The 25,983-nt window shown below is 40.4% G+C and overlaps 1 protein-coding gene across 2 annotated transcripts; it reads left to right on the top strand.

Annotated features, from left to right (window-relative positions):
- The first annotated feature begins 2,861 nt into the window (after positions 1-2,861).
- On the top strand, positions 2,862-16,418 carry LOC120054499 (zinc finger protein 79-like). Of its 2 annotated transcripts, XM_039001930.1 has the most exons (6): positions 2,862-2,958; positions 11,660-11,748; positions 11,877-12,080; positions 12,160-12,387; positions 12,638-12,752; positions 15,514-16,418. In XM_039001930.1, exons 2-6 carry the CDS (start codon positions 11,689-11,691, stop codon positions 16,230-16,232), a joined length of 1,326 nt encoding a protein of 441 aa, XP_038857858.1. In that variant the 5' UTR covers positions 2,862-2,958; positions 11,660-11,688; the 3' UTR covers positions 16,233-16,418. The 2 variants fall into 2 exon arrangements, with proteins under 2 accessions (XP_038857858.1, XP_038857859.1); XM_039001931.1 differs by lacking the exon at positions 12,638-12,752 and having other exon boundaries at positions 15,514-15,601.
- Positions 16,419-25,983: the final 9,565 nt, after the last annotated feature.

Below are 25,983 nucleotides of genomic sequence, written 5' to 3'. Positions count from 1 at the left end.
TTTATTTTGTTTCTTGTTTTGTTGGCGACATTCTATAAATAAAGGAAATGTACGCTCACCACGCTGCACTTTGGTCCACTTCTTTCGACGGCCGTGACAGAACTACCCACCACAAACAGACCAAGCAGCGTGGTAAGGAGGACTGGACATGGGAGGACATCCTGGATGGCAAAGGATCCTGGACGTGGGAGGAGATCCTGGACGTGGGAGGAGATCCTGGCGGGGAAGGATCGCCTCCCATGGGAACAGGTGGAAGCAGCTAGGAAGGCGGAGGCAGCTAGAAAGGGGGTCCAGCGTTACGAGGAGACACGGCTAGCACGGAAGCCCGAGAAGCCACTCCCCCCCCAAAAATTTGGGGGGCACACGAGGAGATTGGCTGAGTCAGGTTGGAGACCTGAGCCAACTCCTCGTGCTTACCGTGGGGAGAGTGTGACTAGTCAGGCCCCATGTTATGCGGCTCTGCGCCGTGTGTCTCCAGTGCGCACTCATAGCCCGGTGCGCTATATTCCAGCTCCCCGCATTGGCCGGGCTAGAGTGGGCATCCAGCCAGGACGGATGGTGCCGGCTCAGCGCATCTGGCCTCCAGTGCGTCTCTTCGGTCCAGGATATCCTGCACCGGCTCTGCGCACTGTGTCTTCGGTGCGTGTCCACAGCCCAGTACGTCCTGTGCCAACGCCCCGCAGTTACCGGGCTAGGGTGAGCATCCAGCCAGGAAGGGTGGTGCCAGCTCTACGCTCCAGACCTCCAGTGCGCCTCCTCGGCCCAGTATATCCTGCGCCGGCTCTACGCACAGTGTCTCCGGTGCGCTCTCACAGCCCAGTGCGTCCTGTGCCAACGCCCCGCAGATTTTTTTATTGTGTTATTAACTGTACTTCTGTTTATCCCATGTGTAACTCTGTTATTTTTTTTTTGCACTGCTTTGCTTTATCTTGGCCAGGTCGCAGTTGTAAATGAGAACTTGTTCTCAACTAGCCTACCTGGTTAAATAAAGGTGATTTTTTATTTATTTTAATGACAGCCTACCCCGGTCAATCCCTAACAGCGCTGGGCCAATTGTGCTCCGCCCTATGGAATTCCCAATCCCGGCCAGTTGTGATACAGCCTGGAATTGAACCAGGGTCTGTAGTGATGCCTCTAGCACAGAGATGCAGTGCCTTAGCTTCTTATGGCTGCAAGGGGCAGTATTGAGTAGCCAGTTAAATGGTGCCCATTTCAAACGGCCTCGTACTCAATTCTTGCTCGTACAATATGCATATTATTATTACTATTGGATAGAAAACACTCTCTAGTTTCTAAAACCGTTTGAATTATTTCTCTGAGTGAAACAGAACTCATTCTGCAGCACATTTCCTGACCAGGAAGTGGAATGTCAGAAATCGATGCTCTGTTCAACTTCCTGCCTATACATGGGCATGATACGTAAGAGTCTACGTACACTTCATACACCTTCCCCTGGTTGTCAAGAGGCGGTGAGAGAAGAAATTTCGTGTTTATCTTGGTCTGAGGTGGAATTAAAGCTCTTTGTATGACGTGACCGTCCATTTCCTGTTTCTGGAGCGCGCGAAAGGGGACATGGATTTGCCTTCTGTTTAGCTGTCGTTATGGACGACTAACATCTCCAGTTTAGATGTTATTTGATACATGTGACCATATCATCGTAAAGTATGTTTTTTCAATATAGTTTAATCAGATTATTGAAATTTTTTCGGGAGTTTTGCCGTGTTCCGTTCTCTGACTTTGTTGATGTTGGAGAGATCCGTGCCACTTGGCAAGTGCCCATGCTAAATGATGAGGGAAATTTGCCGTTCCAGATCCAAACAACGACTGTTCTGGACAAAGGACACCTTGTCCAACATTCTGACGGAAGATCACCAAAAGTAAGAAACATTTTATGATGCTATTTCTAATATCTGTCGTGCATGTGAACTGGTCGTCGGCGCCCAAGTGTTTCTGGCTATTGTGGCTACGCTAATATAACGCTACATTTTGTTTTCGCTGTAAAACATTTAATAAATCGGAAATATTGTCTGGAATCACAAGATGCCTGTCTTTCAATTGCTGTACACTATGTATTTTTCAGAAATGTTTTATGATGAGTAATTAGGTATTTGACGTTGGTGTCTGTAAATATTATGGCTGCTTTCGGTGCAATTTCTGATTGTAGCTGAAATGTAAACTATGATTTATACCTGAAATATGCAAATTTTTCGAACAAAACATATGCTATACAATAAATATGTTATCAGACTGTCATCTGATGAAGTTGTTTCTTGGTTAGTGGCTATTTATATCTTTATTTGGTCGAATTTGTGATAGCTACTGATGGAGTAAAAAACTGGTGGAGTAAGAAAAGTGGTGTCTTTTGCTAACGTGGTTAGCTAATAGATTTACATATTGTGTCTTCCCTGTAAAACATTTTAAAAATCGGACATGTTGGCTTGATTCACAAGATGTGTACCTTTTCATATGCTGTATTGGACTTGTTAATGTGTGAAAGTTAAATATTTAAAAAATATATATTTTGAATTTCGCGCCCTGCACTTTGAGCTGGCTGTTGTCATAAGTGTACCGACGTCGGGCTTGCACGCCAAACAGGCTTAGACCGCTCCGCCACTCAGGAGCCCATCTTTAATGAGTAGGTGTCGGAGGATGGGAATAAATAATAAATTATGAATATATAATAATGTAATACAATACCACCTCATTAAAGGTCTGTTATTCTTGGTACATTGGTCTCTATTTCATAATCATTCAAGCTAGGCCTTTTCGTTATGTGACACAACTGTAGGGCAGTAGGATTCACTTTCATGTATGCCCAGTAGGTGGTAGTAAAATAGGAAAGTGTTTTCAAACTCGGTGGTAGTTTGGTCTTTTCGAGTTTCCGTATATACAACCACAATAATATTCCACGACCCTCCGATACTCCTGATAAGCATCCATGTAACTAACTACCGAAAGGTAAATATGTTTTATGTATTTATCTAAACATATGAGCTTTATAATATTGCCATTTGATGACAAGTTGGGTGTGTAGCTAACTATACGAGCCATCTGTTTGCCAGCTATAACTAATCTAGTTAGTTAGCTAGTTAGCATAGGGCAATTCCACTTACTAGTGCTTAACCAAAGATGGTGCTAGTACTTTATAACAAAGAGTGTAACGTTAGCTATAACATTACATGTTTGAAAACTGTAGGTATAAGACCCCATAAGGACCGACATGTGAAGTTCATAAGAGCATATTGGGTGTCAAATGAAAGCAAACAGTGTCTCTCTAAAGCAAACAGTGTCTCTCTGTGTGTGGTCCTTCATAATAAAATGTAGCTGGGATATCTTGGTGGATCTATCCCTCTTAGGACGTTTCGAATACAACACATCCACTTGATGGCGTTTGACTATGAAGAGGGTCTCTGATTGGCAGGAGAGGGACATACAGTTGTGTCCTTTCTCAAATGCAGTTTTGAATGGGTGAATCAATTGATTGTTATCATCTTGATACTAGTAGTTCCGTAATAAAAATGGATTCCATTGCATCGTTCTTTCCACTCATGTATTATTCACAGATTGTCACCATGCCACTGACAAATTATGAAAAGCAAAGGAGAATTATGAGGAGGTAAAGTAGAAACATAAAAATTAATACATGTTTGAGAAAATCACAGGCTAAAAGCCCAAGAAAATAGATTTATTGTGTTGAGTTTTATTAATTACCCTTTCAGATGTCCATACAAATTGCTAAATTATTACCTTGATGAGAGCATAAATGACATATTTTCTTCCTCTTTGTACCTATTCAGGCTACATCATCATGAATAGAATTACATTAAAATCCATAAGTATAAGTATTTGTGTAGTACAAATCAGGGACCCAGGATGTCATTCTGTTACCAGTGTTAATCCACTTCACTTAATGTAGTTTGATAATCGAAAGTTTTTTTCAAACTAAAGTTGACTTTAAAGCAGACTGCCCATTCTTTCTGCAGACATCTTTGAATCTGAGCAGATATATATTGAAGCCCATTCCCGCCACTGCAAATTAATAAACTGTTCGGTAATATCTCAAAATGTTGAGATATAATGTCAAACATTTTAAGATACTAAATCTAACTCAAGAGTTTGAGATAGTAGACCATACTTATAGGATATGTTTCTTCATTTGTAACATTGTGTGGGAATTTCACAGGTGGCTCCACAGGTCCCAGAGTGGTGGGTGGGGGGGCTGTTTTCCTGGGACCCAGAGTTTTTCCTGATCTGGTAGGCTAACCTAACAAGGTAAAACTCTGGACCCTAAACAATAACTGCGATTGGGAATTACAACTAACAGAGCTCTGAGCTTGATTTATGCAGGTGTACATTTCACATTATTTTTGGGTTGTAATCATATTTTAATGCTTGCATGAATATGACGCTGAATATATGTTCATGTCATTGTCACCAATCAACTGCATTACACTAAGAAATAATTAAAATTTAGATGCTAACGAATGCTAACCGTAAGTTAATGTATCTGATGGTTAGCTAGCATGCTAGCAGTGACTGCTACGTTCTAAATAAGTGTTTGCAACAATAACAGATAAATTTATTCTAAGCGACTGTCTTTAACAACAGTCCAAACAACATGTAGGGCTTTTAGACATTTATTAGAACATGTACAGGCAAATCACTAGTCTCTCATGATTGAAGCCTGTATCATTGTTGCTAATATTAGCAATGCTAGCTAGCTAAGTAGCTAACCCAGCTGCTGCATCTGAAATAGTGTTTTCAACAATAACAGCCAAATACAGCCTAAGCGACTGTCCAAGCAACCATCCAACAACACTGTAGGCCTATTGGAACTACACTGAACAAAAATATAAGCGCAATATGCAACAATTTCAAAGATTTTACTGAGTTACAGTTCATATAAAGAAATACAATAAAATTGTATTTGTCACACGCGCCAAATACAACCTTACAGTGAAATGCTTACTTACAAGCCCTTAACCAACAATGCAGTCTTAAGAAAGAGACCTAAAAAAGAAATAAAAGTAACAAATAATTAAAGAGCAGCAGTAAAATAACAATAGCGTGGCTATATACAGGGAGTCAATGTGCGGGGGCACCGGTTTGTCGAGGGAATTTAGGTAATATGTACAGTTGAGGTCGGAAGTTTACATACACCTTAGCCAAATACATATAAACTCAAGTTTTCACAATTCCTGACATTTAATCATAGTAAAAATTCCCTGTCTTAGGTCAGTTAGGATCACCACTTTGTTTTAAGAATGTGAAATGTCAGAATAATAGTTTTTTATTTATTTCAGCTTTTATTTCTTTCATGACATTCCCAGTGGGTCAGAAGTTTACATACACTCAATTAGTATTTGGCAGCATTGCCTTTAAATTGTTTAACTTGTGTCAAACATTTCGGGTAGCCTTCCACAATCTTCCCAAAACAAGTTGGGTGAATTTTGGCCCATTCCTCCTGACAGAGCTGGTGTAACTGATTCAGGTTTGTAGGCCTCCTTGCTCACACACGGTTTTTCAGTTCTGCCCACACATTTTCTATAGGATTGAGGTCAGGGCTTTGTGATGGCCACTCCAATACCTTGAGTTTGTTGTCCTTACGCCATTTTGCCACAACTTTGGAAGTATGATTGGGGTCATTGTCCATTTGGAAGACCCATTTGCGACCAAGCTTTAACTTCCTGACTGATGTCTTGAGATGTTGTTTCAATATATCCACATACTTTTCCACCCTCATGAAGCCATCTATTTTGTGAAGTGCACCAGTCTCTCCTGCAGCAAAGCACCCCCACAACATGATGCTGCCACCCCCGTACTTCACGGTTGGGATGGTGTTCTTCGGCTTGCAAGCGTCCCCCTTTTTCCTCCAAACAACGATGGTCTTTATGGCCAAACAGGTCTATTTTTGTTTCATTAGACCAGAAGACATTTCTCCAAAAAGTACGATCTTTGTCCCCATGTGCAGTTGCAAACCGTAGTCTGGCTTTTTTTATGGCGGTTTTGGAGCAGTGGCTTCTTCCTTGCTGAGCGGACTTTCAGGTTATGTCGACATAGGTTTGTTTTACTGTGGATATAGACACTTTTGTACTTGTTTCCTCCAGCATCTTCACAAGGTCCTTTGCTGTTGTTCTGGGATTAATTGGCACTTTGCGCACCAAAGTACGTTCAACTCTAGGAGATAGAATGCGTCTCCTTCCTGAGCAGTATGATGGTTGCGTGGTCCCATGGTGTTTATACTTGCATAGTTTTGTTTGTACAGATGAATGTGGTACCTTCAGGCATTTGAAAATTGCTCCCAAGGATGACACCAGACTTGTGGAGATCTTCACATTTTTTGTCTGAGGTCTTGGCTGATTTCTTTTGATTTTAACATTATGTCAAGCAAAGAGGCACTACATTTGAAGGTAGGTCTTGAAATACATCCACCTCCAATTGACTCAAATTATGTAAATTTGCCTATTAGAAGCTTCTAAAGCCAAAACATAATTTCCTGGAATTTTCCAAGCTGTTTAAAGGCACAGTCAACTTAGTGTATTTAAACTTCTGACCCACTGGAATTGTGAAATAATATGTCTGTAAACAATTGTTGGAAAAATGACTTGTGTCATGCACAAAGTAGATGTCATAACCGACTTGCCAAAACTATAGTTTGTTAACAAGAAAGCTGAAATATATATTTCTCTCTACTATTATTCTGACATTTCACATTCTTAAAATAAAGTGGTGATCCTAACTGACCTAAGACAGGGAATTTTTACTAGTATTAAATGTCAGGAATTGTGAAAACTGAGTGTAAATGTATTTGGCTAAGGTGTATGTTAACTTCCGACTTCAACTGTACATGTACACTACACCTAATCATTGAAGGGTTTTTCTTTATTTTTTACTATATTCTACGTTGTAAAATAATTGTGAAGACATCAAAACTATGAAATAACAGATATGGAATCATTTAGTAACCAAAAAAGTGTTAAACAAATCAAAATATATTTTATATTTGAGATTCTTCAAATAGCCACTATTTGCCTTGATGACAGCTTTGCACAGTCTTGGCATGCTCTCAACCAGCTTTATAAGGTAGTCACCTGGAATGTATTTCCATTAACAGGTGTGCCTTCTTAAAAGTTAATTTGTGGAATTTCTTTCCTTCTTAATGTGTTTGAGCCAATCAGTGTTGTGACAAGGTTGGGGGGCGGTATACAGAAGATAGCCCTATTTGGTAAAAGACCAAGTCCTTTTTATGGCAAGAACAGATCAAATAAGCAAAGAGAAACAACAGTCCATCATTACTTTAAGACATGAAGGTCAGGAGGGGACTGAGCACACACCCCTGAGGGGTCCCCGTGTTGAGGATCAGAGTAGCGTGTTGTTACCTACCCTTACCACCTGGGGGCGCCCCGTCAGGAAGTCCAGGATCCAGTTGCAGAGGGAGGTGTTTAGTCCCAGAGTCCTTAGCTTATTGATGAGCTTTGAGAGCACTATGGTGTTGAACGCTGAGCTGTAGTCAATGACTAGCATTCTCTCATAGGTGTTCCTTTTGTCCAGGTGGGAAAGGGCAGTGCTGGAGTGCAATAAGAGATGGCATCTTCGGTGGATCTGTTGGAGCGGTATACATATTGGAGTGGGTCTAGGTTTTCTGGGATAATGGTGTTGATGTGATCTATGACCAGCCTTTCAAAGCACTTCATGGCTACAGATGTGAGTGCTATGGGTCGGTAGTCATTTAGGCAGGTTACCTTAGTGTTCTCGGGCACAGGGACTATGGTGGTCTGCTTAAAACTAGAGGTCGACCGATTAATCGGAATGGCCGATTAATTCGAGCCGATTTCAAGTTTTCATAACAATCGGAAATCGGTATTTTTGGACACCGATTTGGCCGTTTTTTTTTTATAAAAAAAATGTTAAAAATGTACACCTTTATTTAACTAGGCAAGTCAGTTAAGAACACATTCTTATTTTCAATGACGGCCTAGGTGGGTTAACTGCCTTGTTCAGGGGCAGAACGACAGATTTTTACCTTGTCAGCTCGGGGATTCAATCTTGCAAACTTACGGTTAACTAGTCCAACGCTCTAACCACCTGCTTTGCATTGCACTCCACGAGGAGCCTGCCTGTTACGCGAATGCAGTAAGAAGCCAAGGTAAGTTGCTAGCTAGCATTAAACTTATCTTATAAAAATAAATTAGTCAATCATAATCACTAGTTAACTACACATGGTTGGTGATATTACTAGTTTATTTAGCGTGTCCTGCGTTGCATATAATCGATGCACATTCACGAAAAAGGACTGTCGTTGCTCCAACGTGTACCTAATAGAGGTCGACCGATTATGATTTTTCAACGCCGATACCGATACCGATTATTGGAGGACAAAAAAAGCCGATACCGATTAATCGGCCGATTAAAAAAAATATATGTATTTATATATATATATCATACACACACACACATTTTTGTAATAATGACAATTGCAACAATACTGAATGAACAATGAACACTTTTATTTTAACTTAATATAATACATAAATACACACACACACAGCTCTGAAGTGACAATGATACTGAAGAGTCTGCTTAGGAGACAAATACTCCCAACTGTTTGAATAAAAATAGAGTTTAAGTGTGATGAATGTTGAAAACAAAAACTGTAATTTCTATATGCAGGAAATCCTATTTTAATAATGGGCATGGTAAGAATTGACGACCAAAGTGCGAGTCATAATTCCCATGACACCTTCTAGCAAAATCTGAAAAGCGGTTCCTTCATTTATTCCATAGGATATTTTTAGATTCACTTAAAATAAGGTATGTGTTTCGTGTAGGCTTACACCACCTTGCCAATTTTATAACTGTGTAGATATCCATAGGACAAGGTAACTCTGATCAATATTGGCTAAATATAAGCGAAGATCATTTTTTTTGTAGAGTGGATTTATAAAAATATGTTGACAAACGTTACCTTATCCTAGTGAGATTTACACGGGTATCAAAACGCTGAGGCGGTTTAAGCCTGCACGAAACACAGACCTTATTTGAAGTAGATCAAGACATTATCTATGGAAGACATGAACGGTAAAATAACGAAAGAACCCCTTTCAAGTTCAGCCGCAAGTTATTACAGGAATTATAACGCGTCGACTATTTCTCTCTAAACCATATACCTTTGGCTAATCCGGAAACTATCACCTCGAAAACAAAACGTTTATTCCGTTCCGTATTTTATCTAACGGGTGGCATCCATGAGTCTAAATATTCCTGTTACATTGCACAACCTTCAATGTTATGTCATAATTACGTAAAATTCTGGCAAATTAGTTCGCAAAGAGCCAGGCGGCCCAAACTGTTGCATATACCCTGACTCTGCATGCAATGAACGCAAGAGAAATGACACAATTTCACCTGGTTAATATTGCCTGCTAACCTGGATTTCTTTTAGCTAAATATGCAGGTTTAAAAATATATACTTGTGTATTGATTTTAAGAAAGGCATTGATGTTTATGGTTAAGTACACATTGGAGCAATGACAGTCATTGATTGATTGTTTTTTATAAGATAAGTTTAATGCTAGCTAGCTAGCAACTTACCTTAGCTTAATGCATTCGCGTAACAGGCAGGCTCCTCGTGGAGTGCAATGTAATCAGGTGTTAGAGCATTGGACTAACAGTTAACTGTTAGGTTCCTAACAGTTAACTGTTAGGTTGCAAGATTGGATCCCCCGAGCTGACAAGGTTAAAACTCTTGTCGTTCTGCCCCGTTCCTAGGCCGTCATTGAAAATACGAATGTGTTCTTAACTGACTTGCTTAGTTAAATAAAGATTAAATAAAGGTGTAAAAAAAAAAAAAAAAACGATTTCCGATTGTTATGAAAACTTGAAATCGGCCATTCCGATTAATCGGTCGACCTCTAGTACCTAACCATAAACATCAATGCCTTTCTTAAAATCAATACACAAGTATATATTTTTAAACCTGCATATTTAGTTAATATTGCCTGCTAACATGAATTTCTTTTAACTAGGGAAATTGTGTAATTTCTCTTGCAACAGAGTCAGGGTATATGCATCAGTTTGGGCCGCCTGGCTCGTTGCGAACTGTGTGAAGACTATTTCTTCCTAACAAAGACAGCCAACTTCGCCAAACGGGGGATGATTTAACAAAAGCGCATTTCCGAAAAAAGCACAATCGTTACACGACTGTACCTAACCATAAACATCAATGCCTTTCTTAAAATCAATACACAGAAGTATATATTTTTAAACCTGCATACAGTGGGGAGAACAAGTATTTGATACACTGCCGATTTTGCAGGTTTTCCTACTTACAAAGCATGTAGAGGTCTGTAATTTTTATCATAGGTACACTTCAACTGTGAGAGACGGAATCTAAAACAAAAATCCAGAAAATCACATTGTATGATTTTTAAGTAATTCATTTGCATTTTATTGCATGACATAAGTATTTGATCACCTACCAACCAGTAATAATTCCGGCTGTCACAGACCTGTTAGTTTTTCTTTAAGAAGCCTCCTGTTCTCCACTCATTACCTGTATTAACTACACCTGTTTGAACTCGTTACCTGTATAAAAGTCACCTGTCCACACACTCAATCAAACAGACTCCAACCTCTCCACAATGGCCAAGACCAGAAAGCTGTGTAAGGACATCAGGGATACAATTGTAGACCTGCACAAGGCTGGGATGGGCTACAGGACAATAGGCAAGCAGCTTGGTGAGAAGGCAACAACTGTTGGCGCAATTATTAGAAAATGGAAGAAGTTCAAGATGATGGTCAATCACCCTCGGTCTGGGGCTCCATGCAAGATCTCACCTCGTGGGGCATCAATGATCATGAGGAAGGTGAGGGATCAGCCCAGAACTACACGGCAGGACCTGGTCAATGACCTGAAGAGAGCTGGGACCACAGTCTCAAAGAAAACCATTAGTAACACACTACGCCATCATGGATTAAAATCCTGAAGCGCACGCAAGGTCCACCTGCTCAAGCCATCTGTTGAGATGAGAGAACCTTCCAGAAGGACAACCATCTCTGCAGCACTCCAGCAATCAGGCCTTTATGTTAGAGTGGCCAGATGGAAGCCACTCCCCAGTAAAAGGCACATGACAGCCCGCTTGGAGTTTGCCAAAATGCACTAAAGGACTCTCAGACCATAAGAAACAATATTCTCTGGTCTGATGAAACCAAGATTGAACTCTTTGGCCTAAATGCCAAGCGTCACATCAAGAGGAAACCTGGTTTTCCAAAAATCTATATAATCCTGGTTTTGCTTTGTCATTATGGGGTATTGTTTGTAGATCGATGAGGGGGGGAAACAATTTAATCCATTTCAGAATAAGGCTGTAATGTAACAAAATGTGGAAAAAGTCAAGGGGTCTGAATACTTTCCGAATGCACTGTATACTTGGGATATCGCTTTTCAACACTAAAAGTAAATAATCGCCAGACTGTTCGGGTGAATGTTTTTGTTTGACATACATTTCAAAGTGAAAAATATCAATCTCAGCATAATTCCGTTACTATGGAATTTCCCTTTGCTAACGTCAACATTGGTGCCGTTGTTGACTTTCATATGGGCTTTGTTGAGCCTTTTGATCTTATTTAACATTTGGGTGGTTTGTTTTGTTTTTGACAGGTCACGAGTCTGTTCATCATCTACTGAAGATGGATCCAATGGATAAATATAGGACATATGAAAGCAGTGGTCAACCAGAAGAGCTTTTTGTATGTTAAACCATATTTTATGCATTCTTCAAAGTGAGAAACAATTACATTTTACAATAGCTTAAACAATCCATTAACACGTTTTATTGGTCAAGTTGAGTTTATTCACCAACCATGTTCTGTTCTAGGATCACTCACTGCATTGGAGTGAGGTTAAAGAGGAGGCTGAAGAATGTCCGATTTCAGCTGTGTCTTTAGGAGTTGAAACATCCCAGGTTTGTCTAAAGGTGGACCCTGATGAACAAGATCCCTCATTTAGCACAGTTTCAGACATCTATGGAGTCACAGAGCAAGAGCGTGGACATAAAGGCATGACATATCTCAAAGTAAAGGTTTGTAGCTACTCAACATTTTGCAAGCCCACTTACAAGGCCCAGAGTTGTTGTTAGAATTATGTTTTCTCTGTGTCAGGTGCTGCATTCTCCAGTCCCAGTCAAAGAGGAGTCTGAAGAATGCTCCCATCTGCCAGTAGATGAAGAGGAAGTTGCCTTAATTACAGTGAAGAAAGAAGAGAATGAAGACTGGTTGAAGTCAGAAGATGAGGATGTTGTGAAAGTGCCAGTGCCTTGGGAACCATTGGAAACATCATCATCATGCTCAGATACAGAGGACAGTGATATGGAAAGTGATAATGTGAAAGTGAGTTCAAGCTTTTAATAACGTACTTAGTGAAATACACACTTTGAGATGTTTTGTAGGGTTAGCTTCTTGTAGGGTCAATTTAAAAGTTTCTTAATTCCACAAGTTGTTTTGACTGTTCTGCACCCTACCTATTAAAAGCTGTGTACCCCAATCCACAAACTTAGCTTTTGGGCCAAGTTAGTATTTCCCCAATTCTTGAAGGTAACTGACTTTCTGACTGAACTGAATCCGCTTCTCTGTTTCAAAGGACTGTGAAAACCATGAGAGTGACATTTCAGGAGGTTTAAAGATTGAAGATTGTAGCAGGATTGATCCAGTGATGATGCCAGTTACAGATGTGAAAGCTAATGCTGTCGATTTCAGTGAGTACCATTGGTGGGGTGGGTTGCAGTTGTGGTGTAGATATAGCTGTGGGAAGTAGTTTGGGGGTGGGGGTGCTGTGATTGTTTTGCAGTGGGGAGTGCAGAATCTTTTTGGGGCCCATGCTGAAGACGTCTATATCAGTTCGCTAATACAGGGTTTCCCCAAAAATTTCAATCGAGGCCCCCCTTCCAGCATTGGGGAACATCCTTTTACATCAGCCTAAAACCCTAAACATCAAGCAATGCAAATGTAGAAGCACGGTGGCTAGGAAAAACTCCCTAGAAAGGCAAGAACCTAGGAAGATGCCTCGAGAGGAACCAGGCTCTGAGGGGTGGTCAGTCCTCTTCTGGCTGTGCCAGGGGGAGATTATAACAGTACATGGCCAAGATGTTCAAATGTTCATGGATGACCAGCAGGATCAAATAATAATAATCGCAGTGGTTGTAGAGGGTGCAAGAGGTCAGCACCTCAGGAGTAAATGTCAGTTGGCTTTTCATAGCCGAGCATTCAGAGTTAGAGACAGCAGGTGCGGTAGAGAGAGAGAGAGACAAAAACAGCAGGTCCGGGACAAGGTAGCACGTCCGGTGAACAGGTCAGGGTTCCATAGCCGCAGGCAGAACAGTTGAAACTGGAGCAGCAGCACGACCAGGTGGACTGGGGACAGCAAGGAGTCATCAGGCCAGGTAGTCCTGAGGCATGGTCCTAGGGCTCAGGTCCACCGGGAGGAGAGGGAGAGAATTAGAGCATACTTAAATTCACACAGGACACAGGATAAGACAGGAAAAATACTCCAGATATAACAGACTGACCCTAGCCCCCCGACACATAAACTATTGCGGCCCCGTCCGACGATACCCCCTGACCCGGCCAACCAGGCAGGATATAACCCCACCCGCATTGCCAAAGCACAGCCCCCACACCTCTAGAGTGATATCTTCAAATCACCAACTTACTACCCTGAGACAAGGCTGAGTATAGCCCACGAAGATCTCCACCATGGTACGAACCCGAGGGGGGCGCCAATCCGGACAGGAAGATCACGTCAGTGACTCAACCCACTCAAATGACGCACCCCTCCTAGGGACGGCATGGAAGAGCACCAGTAAGCCAGTGACTCAGCCCCCATAATAGGGTTAGAGGCAGAGAATCCCAGAGAGAGGGGAACCGGCCAGGCATAGACAGCAAGGGCGGTTTGTCACTCCAGTGCCTTTCCGTTCACCTTCACACCCCTGGGCCAGACTACACTCAATCATAGGACCTACTGAAGAGATGAGTCTTCAATAAAGACCTAAAGGTCGAGGCTGAGACTGCTTCTCTCACATGGATAGGCAGACCATTCCATAAAAATTGAGCTCTATAGGAGAAAGCCCTGCCTCCAGCTGTTTGCTTAGAAATTCTAGGGACAATAAGGAGTCCTGCGTCTTGTGACCGTAGGGTACGTGTCTTTATGTACAGCATGACCAAATCGGAAAGATAGGTAGGAGCAAGCCCATGTAATCCTTTGTAGGTTATCAGTAAAACCTTGAAATCAGCCCTAGCCTTAACAGGAATCCAGTGTAGAGAGGCTAGCACTGGAGTAATATGATCACATTTTTTAGTTCAAGTCAAGATTCTAGCAGCCATGTTTAGCACTAACTGAAATGTATTTAATGCTTTATCTGGGTACCCGGAAAGTAGAGCATTGCAGTAGTCTAATCTAGAAGTGACAAAAGCATGGATTAACTTTTCTTGCGTCATTTTTGGACAGAAAATGTCAGATTTTTGTAATGTTACGTAGATGGAAAAAAGCTGTCTTTTGAAATAGTCTTGATATGTTCGTCAAAAGAGAGATCGGGGTCCAGAGTAACGCAGAGGTCCTTCAGAGTTTTATTTGACATGACTGTACAACCATCAAGATTAATTGTCAGATCCAACAGAAGATCTCTTTGTTTCTTCGGACCTAGAACTAGCATCTCTGTTTTGTCCGAGTTTAAACGTAAAAGATTTGCCGCCATCCACTTCCTTATGTCTGAAACACAAGCTTCCAGTGAGGCCAATTTTGGGACTTCACCATGTTTCATCGAAATGTACAGCTGTGTATCATCTGCATAGCAGTGAAAGTTAACATTATGTTTCCGAATGACATCACCAAGAGGTAAAATATATAATGAAAACAATAGTGGTCCTGAAACGGAACCTTGAGGAACACCGAAACGTACAATTGATTTGTCAGAGGACAAACCATCCACAGAGACAAACTGATATCTTTCTGCAGAAAAGATCTAAACCAGGCCAGAACTTGTTCGTGTAGAACAATTTGGGTTTCCAATCTCTCCAAAAGAATGTGGTGATCGATGGTGACAATTATCAATTAGAATGACAATCGCAGTGACCGGGCAACAACTCTTACAATTCCAACTATTGAATCCTGCAAGATAATGTTCTTAATTATTTAAACTACCTTTTTTGCCAAAGCAGAGATGCTGAATAGTTGTTTTGCCTGCACTACAGATGTCTATATTGGTCCGCTAATACTAGTAAAAGGCCCAGTGCACTAGTTTTGTGGGGGGGGGGGGGGTTTCTTCTAAAAATAAGAGTTTTTTTGTATTAATATAATTTTTTCAGATTTTTCAGAGGGTGCTGCAGCACCTTCAGCATCCCTACTTTCTGCTGCTATGGGTGTAGAGATATAATAATGTGTTACATGTACAGAACACGTGGCATGTTTCATAGCTCAATAACTATGGTTCTATATTTGATGTTTTTTTCTCTTTCCTTTAGGTGAATCTAAAGGGGGGTCCTCCTTCTACCCATGCCCCCATTGTACACTTGGTTTCACCATAGAACGTTTTTTCCATGGGCATCTCAAGAGGGCCCACCCTGAAGAGTACATTGCTCTGCTGAAGTCTGGGGAAATAATAGCAACAAAAAAGAAGTGTTCACAGCTGCCCCCAGCCACATGCCCGCAATGTGGCAAGAGCTTCTCCAATAAATATGTTATGGAAAAGCATCAGAGGAGTCATACAGGAGAGAAGCCATATCACTGTGCAGACTGTGGGAAGAGCTACGTCTTTGCTGATTCACTCAAAAAACATAAAAAAAGATGTGGGAAAGGATTCCGAAGACAAACCCATCTGACCAGCCATGAAACGATCCCCACAGGAGAGAGACCATATAAATGCTCTCAGTGTGGAAAAGGATACCGAACACCAGCCAGTCTAAAAGCACACCAGAAAACCCACCCAGGAAAAAAGCCTTATCAGTGCTCTCAGTGTGACAAATGTTTCGGCTTTTCCAGAGACCTTAAGAGACACAGATGGACTCACACTAGTGAGAGACCATATAAATGCTTTGAGTGTGGCAAAGGATTCGTCGAACAAACCCAACTGACTAGCCATGAGCTTATCCACACAGGAGAGAGACCGTATAAATGCTCTCAGTGTGCAAAAGGATACCGAAGACCAGCCCATCTAAAAAGACATAAAATGATTCACACTTAATGATTGCCTCAGGGGTAAGAAGTAATTCTACTGGCTGGAAGATTTGATAACTTGGAACTTTGATATGCCTGTAGAGTATATCAACTCTGGAACTTTGATATTCCCGTAGTATATATGTTATGTAAAGTTCAACAATATATTGGAAAATTTGCTACATTGAAAATGTATATACAGTGGGGCAAAAAATTATTTAGTCAGCCACCAATTGTGCAAGTTCTCCCACTTAAAAAGATGAGAGAGGCCTGTAATTTTCATCATAGGTACACTTCAACTATGACAGACAAAATGAGAAAAAGAAATCCAGAAATTCACATTGTAGGATTTTTTATGAATTTATTTGCAAATTATGGTGGAAAATAAGTATTTGGTCAATAACAAAAGTTTATCTCAATACTTTGTTATATACCCTTTGTTGGCAATGACAGAGGTCAAACGTTTTCTGTAAGTCTTCACAAGGTTTTCACACACTGTTGCTGGTATTTTGGCCCATTCCTCCATGCAGATCTCCTCTAGAGCAGTGATGTTTTGGGGCTGTTGCTGGGCAACACGGACTTTCAACTCCCTCCAAAGATTTTCTATGTGGTTGAGATCTGGAGACTGGCTAGGCCACTCCAGGACCTTGAAATGCTTCTTACGAAGCCACTACTTCGTTGCCCGGGCAGTGTGTTTGGGATCATTGTCATGCTGAAAGACCCAGCCACGTTTCATCTTCAATGCCCTTGCTGATGGAAGGAGGTTTTCACTCAAAATCTCACGATACATGGCCCCATTCATTCTGTCCTTTACACGGATCAGTCGTCCTGGTCCCTTTGCAGAAAAACAGCCCCAAAGCATGATGTTTCCACCCCCATGCTTCACAGTAGGTATGGTGTTCTTTGGATGCAACTCAGCATTCTTTGTCCTCCAAACACGACGAGTTGAGTTTTTACCAAAAAGTTATATTTTGGTTTCATCTGACCATATGACATTCTCCCAATCTTCTTCTGGATCATCCAAATGCTCTCTAGCAATTTTCAGATGGGCCTGGACATGTACTTACTGGCTTAAGCAGGGGGATACGTCTGGCACTGCAGGATTTGAGTCCCTGGCGGCGTAGTGTGTTACTGATGGTAGGCTTTGTTACTTTGGTCCCAGCTCTCTGCAGGTCATTCACTAGGTCCCCCCGTGTGGTTCTGGGATTTTTGCTCACCGTTCTTGTGATCATTTTGACCCCACGGGGTGAGATCTTGCGTGGAGCCCCAGATCGAGGGAAATTATCAGTGGTCTTGTATGTCTTCCATTTCCTAATAATTGCTCCCACAGTTGATTTCTTCAAACCAAGCTGCTTACCTATTGCAGATTCAGTCTTCCCAGCCTGGTGCAGGTCTACAATTTTGTTTCTGGTGTCCTTGACAGCTCTTTGGTCTTGGCCATAGTGGAGTTTGGAGTGTGACTGTTTGAGGTTGTGGACAGGTGTCTTTTATACTGAAAACAAGTTCAAACAGGTGCCATTAATACAGGTAACGAGTGGAGGACAGAGGAGCCTCTTAAAGAAGAAGTTACAGGTCTGTGAGAGCCAGAAATCTTGCTTGTTTGTAGGTGACCAAATACTTATTTTCCACCATAATTTGCAAATAAATTCATTAAAAATCCTACAATGTGATTTTCTGGATTTTTTTCCTCATTTTGTCTGTCATAGTTGAAGTGTACCTATGATGAAAATTACAGGCCTCTCTCATCTTTTTAAGTGGGAGAACTTGCACAATTGGTGGCTGACTAAATACTTTTTTGCCCCACTATCTTCAATATTTATATTTTAAAATATTTATAAATTAATGTTAGAAATTGTTATTTAAATCTAAATATTACTCATATTACAGAGCAAGCGGTAAAGCTTCATATCACACCAATTTTGGTTTTGTAGCATCTACAGATGAAACATTATGGAGTCTTATAGGAGGCCTACTGTAGGTAAGGCCAAATTGTCACAAATATTCCAACTTCAATTCATGTTTTCTCAATTATGCTTTAAGATGCAAATATCAAATATAGGTCAACAATGCTTCCTCCAAAGGACCCTTCTATGGATTAAATTTCATGAAAATCCCCCCATTTTGTTTTTGTTGTTCTAGTTTATCAGTGCTCTGTGACAAATGTTTTGATTTTTATAGAGATCTTACAAGACACATACAGGCGATGGGGCGTGAGCCAGTTGCCCACTCTGTCCAATGGCAAAGTTGGCACAAAACAAAATTGACGTAATTAAGCATGTGTAGTAATGAGTAGGATTCTGTAGTATTCCCATGCAAATAGTGATTGCTTTTTATAAAAATGAGTTATCTGCCATCCTAATGATAACCCATTTATTTTTTGGAAAAGAGATGTATGTTTCTGGAAGATGCGTCATGCTGGCATGTTGTGACAACATGACCGAACATCGCACATTAGGCTACTTTTCGATTTGAGAAGGGCGCTCTTCCCTACCCGCTTTCGACCAATGATGTCATGGGCCAGTGTAAAAGAACTCCCTCAATTTGAAAAATGTTGCGGTAGGAAATGGTAATTGACATACCAACAGAGGAAACACAGCATTGAGGCCTTACCACTGCTCTGAGTGTGGACAGAGCTTTAACTTAAGGGGGATCTTTAAATACCACCAGCAGAGCCACACAGGGAAGAAGACGTTTCACTGCACTCAGTGTGACAAGAGTTTCTCCTCATTCACAGTGGAACCAAAACACTGGTCTGCTCTTACAGTGGGAAAGAGTTTAACCAGGATGGGAACTTAAAAAAACGTCACCAAGGATTCTGTATAAAGACATTAGAGCACCCCCATCTGTGGAAGTACAGATATGATCTTTAGTGAGTAGGTGTAATCGGAATTGTTAAGTCTGTTACTATTGGTACTTTGGTCTCTAGTTCAAAATCATTGAAGATAGGCATGTTCGTTCTCTGACACAACTGGGTCTTTCTATAAATAATGGGGCCAATGTGTGACATTGGGATCAAATTTTAAAAATAAAAATGATTTTCATGCAGTTCCACATGTGTACTTAGAGGAATAAAAGTGAATATGTGCAAATTGACATACATCCTTTAAGCAGGCTTTATACAGACATTGGGAAGTCAAATTCAAGGACTTTCAGGGAATTCCTCAAGCACTTAATTGAAATTTTCAAGAACCTCAATGTTATACAATTGTATAATTTATATAATTGTACACATAGGGCCTAATATAGACCCCCACCAAAAAAATAATGCAAAAACTGTTTTTTAAAAAAGAAGGCCATTATGCCTGACTTAATAGATTGGATGCATTCCGATTTTTCTGTAGCCTCTGTGGCCGACGACGCAGGCACACATAATAATGCCATGAATAGCGGAAGCATTAATCTCACCATTTGAATCTCGCCATCGCTCTTTTTATACTGAACAAAAATACAAACGCGAAATGTAAAGTGTTGGTCTCATGTTTCATGAGCTGAAATAAAAGATTCCAGAAATCATTCATACGCACAAAAAGCTTATTTCTCTAAAAAAATTGCACAGATTTGTTTACATCCCTGTTTGTAAGCGTTTGTCCTTTGCCAAAAATAATCCATCCACTTGACAGGTGTGGCATATCAAGAAGCTGATTAAATGGCATGGTCATTACACAGGTGCACCTTGTGCTGGGGACAATAAAAGGCCTCTCTAAAATGTGCAGTTTTGTCACACAACACCATATCAAATCAAAATCAAATCAAATGTATTTATATAGCCCTTCTTACATCAGCTGATATCTCAAAGTGCTGTACAGAAACCCAGCCTAAAACCCCAAACAGCAAGCAATGCAGGTGTAGAAGCACGGTGGCTAGGAAAAACTCCCTAGAAAGGCCAAAACCTAGGAAGAAACCTAGAGAGGAACCAGGCAATGAGGGGTGGCCAGTCCTCTTCTGGCTGTGCCGGGTGGAGATTATAACAGAACATGGCCAAGATGTTCAAATGTTCATAAATGACCAGCATGCTCAAATAATAATAATCACAGTAGTTGTCGAGGGTGCAGCAAGTCAGCACCTCAGGAGTAAATGTCAGTTGGCTTTTCATTGCCGATCATTCAGAGTATCTTTACCGCTCCTGCTGTCTCTAGAGAGTTGAAAACAGCAGGTCTGGGACAGGTAGCACGTCCGGTGAACAGGTCAGGGTTCCATAGCCGCAGAGGCCATAGAGGTCTCAAGTTTTGAGGGAGCGTGCAATTGGCATGCTGACTGCAGGAATGTCCACCAGAGCTATTGCCAGAGAATTTGTTTGTTTCTCTACCATAACCGCCTCCAACATCGTTTTAGAGAATTTGGCAGTACGTCCTCACAACCGCAGACCACTCACAACTCATTCTGATTTGCTGGGCCTGGCTCCCCAGTGGGTGGGCCTGGCTTCCAAGTGGGTGGACCTATGCCCTCCCAGGCCCACCCATGACTGTGCCCTTGCCCAGTCATGTGAAATCCATAGATTAGGGCCTAATGAATTTATTTAAATTGACTGATTTCCTTCTATGAACTGTAACTCAGTAAAATCTTTGAAATTGTTGTGTTTATATTTTTGTTCCGTATATAATGAAAAGGTGACCAAAAAACAGATTCCTTTTTTAAGGGATGGATTTGTATGGAAAGCCAAGTGGAAGGGAACATTAGATGTTGTCATCATCATAATAACCGCGCGTGGTTTTACCGCAACAGAATAGTACCCTTCAACTGAAGCAGCGGGAAACTAATGAGTGTCCACATCTCTCACAATCATGGATAATTATAAGGAAGCAGGAGAACTTATAAATTGCCTACAATAATTACATGGATTTTGATGTACAACAACAATATACCAATGAAGAGATTTACAGGATATGGTGCAGGTTAACTGTTCTCTTAGCATTTGTGGAAATGTAAAAAATGTTGTCCATCGGGGAGAATCTTTCTGCTCAGTAATTATTATTTTTTGTTATTATTTTTTGCAGCTTTTTCTTTTGTTGTTACATGTACATTCTGCACACATTTTAAAAGTAATTTTTTCTTCTTCTGTTTTTACATAGCAAGAATAAAGTAATTTGATATTTTTATATACATCGCATGTAGATAGATAGTACTTATACATTGTACATTGTGTTTTCAGTCATAACTATTATAGAACATGAGCTTTTAAACCCATCCCTCACCTACTCTGTCCATCCCACCTATCTCTGTAAACCGCCCTCTTTTGTTTTAAATGTGCCATATATTTTTCAACTGTGCTGTGATGTTTCACATATTCTGAACCTGTCTAATCGCATAGTATCTACAGATTTTAAGTTTAAGATAAATATTTGTACTAAAAGTATTATATTGTTGATTGACTATGGTTTTCCAAATCTCCCAACAGTGCTATTTTTTGGGTTAATTTTAGAACATTTTTGTGATTTTTCAGCCATTCCTGAACCTGTGACCAGAAGCAAGCTACATAGGGGCAATAAAAAAATAAGTGATCTAATGATTCTATCTCTTCATAGAAAAATCTGCAGAGCTGAGATGGTTTTATGCCCCATATAAGCATGTACATAACATTCTGTTTGTGGCAAGCGTTTTGCATAATAATTTAAATGGAAAAACTCTGTTTTGAATCAAGCTTTGTTTTGCATATCAGTTCATTAATTAACCATGTGCCACGGAATAGTAAATATGTTTAGTTATACAGTATTTAAAATCACAGCCTCTTGGTTCACAGCATTATGTTATTTCTGCTACACCACCAAACCTGTATTCCTGCACTTTGGAATTCAAAGTAAATCTCAGCTTTGTTAAATTTACACCAAAGAAAAACTATGATATTGTATTGATCATAGTGATTCAGGAGTAACATTGAAACAGAATAATATGCCCCATCAACATTATACAACTATACAGAAACCCTCAAATTGCTGAAATAAATCAATGAAATCAGGGATGAGAGAATAGTCAGATTAACTGATTAACTAAAATAGCAGTGCAGATGGCACTATTTATCTAAATGCTAGATGTACTATAGTCAATGAATGTGTAGGGAAATGCTACAGACATTATTGCTCAACAGAAAGATCAGAACACCTCAAATCCAGAGGCTATGAGTTCAAATCCCAGGTGGCGTTATATTTTAGATGAACAGCGTACCACTTACTTTAAAATCACCATATCATTACTATACTTATAATGGTTTACGATGGTTTGGGACCATCACGTGACATACTGACGACTGGTAAAACAAAAGTCTTGCATCCACGTGCTAATCTACGTTACTTTTGCACCTAGCTCACACCCAGGAGGCAGCCCGTTTCCAAAATGAGTGCAATCACTTTTTTCCCGGGGAAAACTCCTCCCGCTTGGGCGACCTGTGTCAGATAATCAAATCCATTCAATATCTCACATTTATTTAACATGAGATCATGTTCTCACATATGCTCACATGTTGTCAAGTGTAGTTTCATGTTATCACATTGCTTCACATGTTGGACATGTTATCACATTAACTTCACATGTGATCACACAAGATCTCACTTGTTCACATGTGGAATGCATTTGTTTTTTCCATAATGGACACCACAAACATTCAATTTTTTAGTCCAGATGTTGTTTAGTTGTCTGATATTGTTTAGTTGAGAAGTGCCAATTAATGGAATGTTAAAATAATAAAATAAAAAATTATTTGTTTTATTATTTCTGCTGCACAAAATGTTAAACATGGCAATGTTGTTCTCATGTTCTCAATAAAGGCTTTCAATATTTCATTGCATGTCATGATTGATGAATCTTTATCAAACTGTTACATTTCACCCCAAGCCCTATTACAACTGACCCCTTAGGTGGGGTAAATTGTAACATTTCACTCCTTGTATCTGAGACAAAGTCACAACTTGTCTGTTTGATTCAGAGACACAATACCTATACCAATTTGTAGCAGACCGATGGAAGCTATTCCTATCACGTTTAGAACGTAGTAGCTCAAACAATCTCTGAGAAATTTACAAAAATGCTAAAAGTGTTCCAACCATTCACAGTCTCGTCTGCCAGGCCTGGTTTCCTACATTTTTCATAGTCAAATCAAATGTATTGATAAACCCCTTCTTACATCAGCTGATGTCACAAAGTGCTGTACAGAAACCCAGCCTTAAACCCCAAACAGCAAGCAATGCAGGTGTAGAAGCACTGTGGCTAGGAAAACTCCCTAGAAAGGCCGGAACCTAGGAAGAAACCTAGAGGAACCAGGCTATGAGTGTTCTATTGTTTAAAGTACTTGTCTTATTTTATCTCCAATGTATCTAACATGTAAACAACCTGTCTGATCAGGATCAATAATATCCAACAAAGCCTTTTTAATTCTATGTGCTATGCATTTTGCTAAGATTTTTGGATCACAACACTGAAGTGTAAGGGGCCTCCACTTTTTAGATAGACTGGATCTTTAAACTTACCACACCTGGGTCAAGATTCAATAATATTGAAATCAAACCTTCTTGATGAGTACCTGATAGTTTACAACTTTACAACTTTTGTAGGAGTGGTTAAAACATGCTAATAGTGGATATTTGAGTAGATCAACATTTTTTTTATATACCTCAACTGTTATGCTATCCAGCCCTGGAATTTTCCCTATAGCCTAAAGGCTTTAATTGCATCAAGAAGTTTTTCTGTACAGCTGTTCATTTTACACTATTATTAGGGAAAGAATCCTTACAATTAACTTCAGTTAGTGGAACTGGAGGAGACTGAAAAGAGAACATATGCTTAAAGTACTTTGCATCTTATTTCAAAATATAATTTGGTGAATCAAGGATGACTCCATTTGTAACAAGTAAATACTTGTTCCTAGCATTTCTATGAATTTTTCTAAATGTTTCATCCAATTCGCTTTGTTTTTTATAATACATGTACTGTTATTTCTTATATTTCCTTTATTAATATGAACTCTTTTTGCCTACAGTCGTGGCCAAAAGTTTTGAGAGTGACACAAATATTAATTTCCACAAAGTTTGCTGTTTCAGTGTCTTTAGATATTTTTTTCAGATGTTACTATGGAACACTGAAGTATAATTACAAGCATTTCATAAGTGTCAAAGGCTTTTATTGACAATTACATGAAGTTGATGCAAAGAGTCAATATTTGCAATGTTGACCCTTCTTTTTCAAGACCTCTGCAATCCGCCCTGGCATGCTGTCAATTAACTTCTGGGCCACATCCTGACTGATGGCAGCCCATTCTTGCATAATCAATGCTTGGAGTTTGTCAGAATTTGTGGGTTTTTGTTTGTCCACCCGCATCTTGAGGATTGACCACATGTTCTCAATGGGATTAAGGTCTGGGGAGTTTCCTGGCCATGGACCCAAAATATCAATGTTTTGTTCCCCGAGCCACTTAGTTATCACTTTTGCCTTAAGGCAAGGTGCTCCATCATGTTAGAAAAGGCATTGTTCGTCACCAAACTGTTCCTGGATGGTTGGGAGAAGTTGCTCTCGGTGGATGTGTTGGTACCATTCTTTATTCATGGCTGTATTCTTAGGCAAAATTGTGAGTGAGCCCACTCCCTTGGCTGAGAAGCAACCCCACACATGAATGGTCTCAGGATGCTTTACTGTTGGCATGACAAGGACTGATGGCAGTGCTCACCTTGTCTTCTCCGGACAAGCTTTTTTTCCGGATACCCCAAACAATCGGTGGTGCCCCAATCCCGCAGCTGAATCAACTTTAGGAGACGGTCATGGCGCTTGCTGGACTTTCTTGGGGGCCCTGAAGCCTTCTTCACAACAATTGAACCGCTCTCCTTGAAGTTCTTGATGATCCGATAAATGGTTGATTTAGGTGCAATCTTACTGGCAGCAATATCCTTGCCTGTGAAGCCCTTTTTGTGCAAAGCAATGATGACGGCACGTGTTTCCTTGCAGGTAACCATGGTTGACAGAGGAAGAACAATGATTCCAAGCACCACCCTCCTTTTGAAGCTTCCAGTCTGTTATTCAAACTCAATCAGCATGACAGAGTGATCTCCAGCCTTGTCCTTGTCAACACTCACACCTGTGTTAACGAAAGAATCACTGACATGATGTCAGCTGGTCCTTTTGTGGCAGGGCTGAAATGCAGTGGACATTTTTTTTTTTACAAAAAAAACCAATCAGTTGGGGACACGTAAAACGTCTGCCTTCTTCTATGGCGCGGTAAGTAGTTGTGTGGCTGTGGTCACTCGATGTGGTCAGCAGTTGTGTGGTTGTGGTCAGAAGTTGTGTGGTCAGTAGTTATGTTGTCAAAAGTTGTGTGTTTGTCAGTAGTTTTGTAGGTGTGGTTTTGGTTGTGTGGTGTGGTTTTGGTACGTATTTTTGTGCTTGTGGTGAGAAGTTTTGTGGTTGTGGTCAGAAGGTCTGGAGTTGTGGTCAGTAGTTGTGGTCAGTAGTTGTGATGTGGTCATGCTTGTATGTTTTAATCAATTTTCTAAAACCTGCTCTGGCATGCTCATATTCGCACCATGTTGGCCATGGTGCTGTTGGTGATTGTTGTTTTGGCTGCAGTGAACATCTATAGATCTGGGAATAGTAAGTGCTGTCCTCCTTCAACTTTAGAAAGTGTCTTTCTCCTACAAAATAAATTAATCAACTAAATATGTTTTGAACATACTCTGTTTCATGTGTTACCCTGACAAAATCATCACTGTTACAAAGCTACTCCCTCCCTCTCTCTCTCTTCTCTCCTGTCAGATATCAGACCTGTGGAAGGAGAGATGACGGAGCTAGTGATAAATCAAGAT

The sequence above is a fragment of the Salvelinus namaycush genome, chromosome 10, assembly GCF_016432855.1.
Source record: "Salvelinus namaycush isolate Seneca chromosome 10, SaNama_1.0, whole genome shotgun sequence".
Taxonomy (NCBI): Eukaryota; Metazoa; Chordata; class Actinopteri; order Salmoniformes; family Salmonidae; genus Salvelinus; species Salvelinus namaycush.
This window is presented reverse-complemented; position numbering and strand designations above follow the sequence as displayed.